At 32.9% G+C, this 6,989-nt stretch overlaps 1 protein-coding gene across 3 annotated transcripts in view; it reads right to left on the bottom strand.

The window, feature by feature from the left end:
• Window positions 1–3,525: 3,525 nt before the first annotated feature.
• The window catches only part of NAPEPLD (N-acyl phosphatidylethanolamine phospholipase D), a 31,380-nt gene continuing 27,916 nt past the window's right edge, over window positions 3,526–6,989 (bottom strand). For all 3 annotated transcript variants that reach the window (XM_011365200.2, XM_011365201.2, XM_011365202.2), the window contains exons 4-5: window positions 4,374–4,488; window positions 3,526–3,905 (exon numbers count right to left, since the gene is read on the bottom strand). In XM_011365200.2, coding sequence (XP_011363502.1) covers window positions 3,777–3,905; window positions 4,374–4,488 — 244 coding nt within the window. In that variant the 3' untranslated portion in view covers window positions 3,526–3,776. The remainder of the gene's footprint in view (window positions 3,906–4,373; window positions 4,489–6,989) is intronic.

Here is a 6,989-nt window from a genome sequence, read left to right as displayed (position 1 = left end):
CCTTGTTCTTTTAGTAACAGTGAGATCCTAAGCTCTTGAGTCCACCCGCCAGCCTAGCCATACTGCTTTCCAAAGTCTATTCTAATCATTAGAATCTATTCTAGTCAATGAAAATTGTAAACTTGTAGAAGAAATGTTCCCTAGTACTTACCCACTCCCATTCATTGTGCCAGTATGTAAAGACATGTGTATAAAATACTGAAATTAATCAAAATGTCCATCTGTAGGTAGGTGGTTAAATCAATTATGTAGTCTTAACAAAGCAGGTCTGAATGTACTAATGTGGAAAGACACCCATGAAATATGGATGTATTTTTTAAATGAAAAATATTTATGCTTATCTATGGATAGAACACTTCTAGAATGATATAGACTCCTGGGAGTGAGACTGGGGAGTGAGGAAATGACTTTTCTATGTACACCTTCTACTGTTTGAATTTTTTATTATGGCATAAATTTTATAATAATTTTTTAAATAAAAAGGAAAAAAGTTATATTTTCTCCCCTTAACTGACACTACTTTATTAATTTTCATCCATATTTTACTTGACTAGAATTACAATATATGAAAATGTCTCAGCTGTCATAGCATTTTTATTCCATAAGCTACTATAACAATTTATTAATATATTTGAATTCAGCCAGGTTTTATAATATTCAAGTTCATAACCACCACCATGCGTAGTATTAAGTAAACCACTATGCAAGCAGAAGCCTTCCTATTAATGTATTTAAGGCAAAGCTTTAAGAGTACTTTAAATTTCATTTGTAAATACATGGATTTCCATAGGAGGTCACAAATCGTCAAACATAAAAATGTGTATTTTTCAGGGTTATCCTGATAGAGAAATCAAACTTGGAAGAAATATTTTTACAGTAGAAAAGGAGTTAGTATTAAGATTAAAACATGTAAATTCCCAATTGGGTACAGTAGTAATGTACATATAATGGCTAAGAATAATACTTTTATTGATCAGTGATACAAACATAAGTATTAATTCCCTGAAAGGTACATTTCTTTATAATAATTTTTTAAATCTCCCTCATTTAATGAAAATATGTATTCAGAATGCACACATTAAAAACCAAGATTTGGTTTCAATGTGCTTTAGCAGCATTGGATTCTAAAACTGTCTGTTCTTTTCCTCTGATTAGTTTGAATAAATAACCAATTTCCTGGAGATCATAGCATTGAGTCTGAAATGTCAAAATGCTAGAGAAAAGGGGAAGTCGTTTTTAACTGCCCAGAAAAAATTACATAATGACCATGCACAAGCAGATCTTTGTCTATGGCACATCATGGCTTTTATTAGATGGGATTTCTCCAAATTGATGGTTCCACCCTCTTGGGCGATGAGGAATATCATTGTTCCTCAGTTCCTACAGGAGAAAGGGAAAGTTCAATAAAATCTCACATACTGGTATGGATGCTAGCTAATCAAAGAGGAAAATGGAATTGACTTAGAGGGTAAGACATTAAAAGGTATTACTATGTATATTAGGCTGAATGGAGGGTAAAGGAAGGATTGGTCTTATTTTTCAAAAATTTTTTTTCACTTTGCACATAAACCCTTCAAAATGTAGGTAAGTGAAAGATAAAATGGGAAGAACCACTCAGTAGTGAGATTCTACAAGGAGAGATGAAGCTCAATGTCCTTCTTAATGATAAAACATCAAAGTAGAAGGAATGTGAATGGTTATTAAAAATTAAAGCTTGTGAGGCAGCCGCGAAAAATGAGGCAGGCCCAATTAAGTGGAACTAGAACACAATTTAAAGTGCTTAGAGACCCTCAGTTAAATGGTACACATGAATACAAAAATAATGTTAAGGCCATTCACGGAGAAGAAATAATTGAGCAAGATGTACCTGGCTTGCTTCGTAGAGCAGAGGCAAGAGATGATTTTCAGTCAGCATGCAACAGCGAGGGAGGTGACCACAAGAACACTGGCTAGTATTCGAGCAATATACCCCAGAACAAATCTACCACAAACCTAACATTCTGATCCACATCTGCTTGTTAAATGTTCCTTGGAAGTGAAAAAGTTTATGCTTGTTCTGTTTCTTTCTGTAGGTTTATCTTATGGGAAAAATGTTTGTTTAGTGCCCCCAAATCACATACATTCACATGCATTACATACGTACATATTACATACACATTTCCCCTTGACTGATTTTCATCTTTGTAGATAAAAATGCTAAATTTTACTAAAGATCATTTACATTTATTATGGCTTTCCAAATTTTACAAAATGGGTGAGATCAATTAGTCGTCAGGGTTTAATGTCCTAATATATATATGCTTAAATCTGCAATAGGAACAATACGTTATGAAAAGCATTAGCCTATTTTCAGCTTTCAGATCTTCCTATCTGTATTAGGCAGTGATATCTCAAGAAATCTTTTTCTCCCTCATATTTTCAAAGTGCTTTTTAAAAAATCACTATTATTCACATTTTTTGGAGGTAGGTCAAAATTCTCCTCGTTGCACATGAGGAAACAGGCACAGTTAGCATAGGTGATTTGTTTCAGGGTACACAGAAAACCCATGACGGAATTAAGTAGCTAACATATAGCATGCACATATATGTGCTATAGACCACTGCCTGGGTAGAATTTGGTGTAGAAAACCTATTTTAATTATTGATTATAAATAAAGTTCATTTCACTGATACTATGGATCAAGAAAATAGAATGGGCCTCCATCTGGTCAGCTCTCTCCCTTAGGAAAGTTCAGAGTAATCAAGTGACTATACAGATCGCTTATAGGACTAACACTCAGGTCAGCTGATTCCCATCTTTCTTTTTTTTTTTACCATTAGTATTCCACATTGGCTTAATAAAAGCAGAATCATGCTTATGGGTCATGTAATATAAAAATATTAGACATCTGAATCATGTAAAACAAAATACTTATTGATATATTTAGAGTTACTGCTAAGAAACCAGAAAAAAATTGAGTGTATGGAGAGAAAATAAAATTTAATTCAAAGTACACTATATAAACATTTAAGATCTGCGTTTATCTTCATAAAATATTTCCTTGCATCTATATTTGTGCTTAGTGGGTCTTTTAGATTAAAAATAGAAAATTTCATAAATCATGTTCTCATAACCATGTTCTCTTTCCCTTCCTCTTTCCAACTCAGGGCTTTTGATTGGGGGATTGTAGACATGCAATAGAATATACTGCTCCCCTCTTTTAAAAAATGAAGTCTTTAAAAATGGAAACTTAGCCCAAACTCCCATTTTTATGGTTTAAAAAAGATATCAATATTTGGCATATAAGCTAATTTTAGTAGAGCAAGAACTGCTATAAGCATGTGGGAGTGAATTTCATCATTAATATGAATATAAAAAGTATGTTTATGTGAGCAGGCCTCTAAAAAAAAACCTATGTATATAGACAGCCTTGACTCACCTTGCAGAAGATCTTTAAGAACAGAACAGGAATGAGTCTTTAAAATAAGTTTTTCATAACCTCAGAAAATTCTACCACTAAAGTATAATACTTAAGTAAAAAAAAATTCCATTCAATGCTTATACCATTGAGACAAGATTTAAAATCGACATATGCCAATTCATTATTTAAGTGACCCATACTTGATCTCTTATATGAACTGGCAATCATATTAGTAAGCAAGTTAGTACACAAAACATAAAACAAAAACTTGCAGAAGTTGTTTCCCAATATAACAAAACATAATCATGAACTTCTTAGTCTTTTCAAATTTATAGCAGATGATGCTTGTTGCATTAAAAGCTCCTGTGTTCATATTTATTCGAAGTTTTCATCATCAGTTTTTAGGTACCTTGATTCTCCATGCTTCAAGACAAAAAAATCTTCAGTCTTACATCCATATCTTTCTAGAGCCTCATTCAGTTTCACTGGAGGCTCTAAGTAATGCTGGCAAAGGGCAGAGAGAGGAAAAAAAATGGAAAAAGGTTAATCATACATATATTTGGGGGCTATTTCATATAAGAATTCAAACTAAAATAACCAACATATTCCTACTTAAAATAATGCCCTTCTCACTGAAGCATAAGCAAATAATCACATTTTCTAATACTAGAGTCATTAATTGTTAAGTCAATAGAAATGTCATACTTATCAAATCTATCCAAACACAACATATATCAAATTTGGTGCCAACTTAGACTAAATATCATTAGATTGCATGAAATCTGATCACTGTTTCACTACATGAAATTCCAATTCTAAATGGAATTTCATGTAGTGAAACAGTGATCAGAGCCAAAGATTAGAGAATTAGATGTTACCAATATTTCTGAAGAATATAGAAACTTAGAGTATAAGAGCGTGTGTGTAAGCAAATGCAAATACATAACCAGTAACTATCATGATCAAACTTACCTCATTTGCTAAGGCAAAAGTTCCCCAGTGAATTGCCATAGATTTCTTTGTTTGAACATCAATGTGAATCTTTACAGCTTCTTCTGGGTCTACATGCTGGTATTTCATAAACCACCTAAAGAAACACAGCAATTTATTACTTCTGGCTTTTGAAATATATACCAAGTTCTAATTACTGCTTCATCTAATCGGCCTTCAATATTCTGCACAGGAATAAATCACAGTAGACAAATCTCCTTTGATTCCACTTTTCCGATGGAAAAAAATAAGCAAAAATCTTTCGTGTACAAACTGCTATACAATAAATAAGGCTCCAAGCAAAATGCCCCTTTGAATAGTAAGGTTTTAATTCACATGTATTTTGAGTTTACTGATGATTTATTCTGAAGATATATCTTATTGTTACTTTAAAATAGGTAATTTACAATCCTGGTATGAATCAAAGAAACCAAATAATGGGTAAAGAATTAGAAACCAAAACTCCAATTACAAAAGAACCTGAATAACTTGCTGAAAGAATTTTTTTAAAAAACTTGCTAAAGTGAAATGCTAACAAAAATTAATGTGTAATATTTAAAGATCAGGAGCAAAAAAAATCCAATTACTATTCAAGGATTTTATTTAAACAACATACAAATGAACAGTGAGGTGTTTCGTTTGGCAAGAAAAGAGGGTTCATGAGAGAGACTAATTAGAGAGTGTAGAAACACTGAAAGGCTGCCTAACACCTTGGAAAGAACAGAGAACACTTGCAGCAGAAAGAATTATTATCTCTGATACAAAGTGAAAAGTGTACTATCTACAAGCAGATCTTTTGCTTTCCCAGCCATCAGTTTAAGAGAAGAAAAACAACATTGTCTTCACATTATAATCCCAGGTCTGCTACTGCCAACTACTGCTGCAGTTAAGACTAAAGGATATGGATTCAGCACAGGTGCTTCTGCATCTTGTAGGACACATCATGGAAAAGTTCGTCTACCTGCAACAGCTGGAGGGTTGTTCACTGTTAGGAGTTGCCAGGCCCTATGGGAGCCTAGAAACAGAGCCACTGTGCTCTCTCTTTGGAGGCAGATTAGAGAGGCGCTGTTCTGCCTTATCTCCTGACAGTCAAAATTCTGGGCAAGAGGAAAAGTTGTCTGTGTTTCTTCACTTTTTTAAAACTCCAACTGCAAATCAAAGGGATAAACATACTTCTTTCTACCCTCATGTCTATCTGAAATAAATGTAAAATTTTTACCTTGGTGTAAAAATTAAAAACAAAATTTAAATTCCTGACTTGAATAGAATCATCCCTAAGGATGAAACATTCTAAGCAGATTACTTAGTCATTTTTGGTGTAAACTTCTTAAATTTATAGAGTACTCTGAAGTTTTGTTGATACCCTTATTTCTAAAACTTAATACTGAACAGAGAAATGGACTACGCAGTACAGGCTACCACAATTTAATTCTCTTAGAGCAAATAATGTCCTCCCCTTCCTACCATCTTAGTAACAAGACAGCTGCAATGCATGCAGGAAGGGAGAATTTTGTGAGTGAATTTGTGTAGTCAGGCTGTACACATTCTATTAGTCACATATATATGATAAATACATATATTGGTAGATATGAAAACTTATTTTTATAATTACAAGTAAGAGATACTACATCAAGAACATGTTGACTAAAGATCAGTATCATGAAATTCATTTGTAATCAGGTTGATGAGAGGTTTCATTAGAATTCAGAATTAAAATTAAGTGAAAAAGTAAAAGTCAAAACTATTACTGATTTATAATTTTTAAAAATAAGGTAAAAATAGCCCATTAAAGAAACTATAAAAACATAAAAGAGAGAAATAAGCATTAATAAAGATAGTGAAGAAATGGTTTTAGTGAACTTATAACGTTAATAAGTATAATAAAATGAGATGGAAATCAATGATCAGATTTGCTCAATTCATCTATTAGTGGTCTTCTGCTTGTAGGATTGCCTAAATAAAATAGACCCTACATACAATTCTGTATGTATCTGCAGGCACTTTAGAAAAATATTTTTTAAATTAGCCCACCCTTTGCTATTGTAACTTTATTTCTCTCAATTTGTACATATCAACCAGAGTTGACTGAAATCTAACTGAATTCCTTGAAATCATTTTTATTTTCTTTAAATAGACAGTATTAAGGAAATCACAGCCAGTGGATGGGTCTCCTAATTCTTGAATACTAGTGTGACCTTTACCTGCTCTGAAGACAGGTAGTAAGTATGGAAAGGTTAGAGGGCAAGCAGCGAGAAATGCAACAATGTCATTACCAGATTAAATTCAGTGCTCACTGAAATAAGCCCATTCCAAGGGACTAATGCTATAGACCATTCCTCAGTTTTTCTCTGATAAGCACAAGAGAGCTATAGGACAAGATGGGCACATTCTAGTCATGGAGCAAAAAATGGTTATATAAAGAGACTATCTTCCACGTGAAAGGAAGAACAAGAGTTAGATGTTACACTGGCTTATCAGTTTAACTCTAGTTGGAACAGTACATGAATTTCTGGCTAAGTGTAGTGATTCTTTAAACCTTGGTCCTTTTTTATTGGTAATATAATTTCTGATTTTGAATAATTATTTTACTGATATGAC

The sequence above is a fragment of the Pteropus vampyrus genome, unplaced genomic scaffold, assembly GCF_000151845.1.
Source record: "Pteropus vampyrus isolate Shadow unplaced genomic scaffold, Pvam_2.0 Scaffold107, whole genome shotgun sequence".
NCBI lineage: Eukaryota > Metazoa > Chordata > Mammalia > Chiroptera > Pteropodidae > Pteropus > Pteropus vampyrus.
This window is presented reverse-complemented; position numbering and strand designations above follow the sequence as displayed.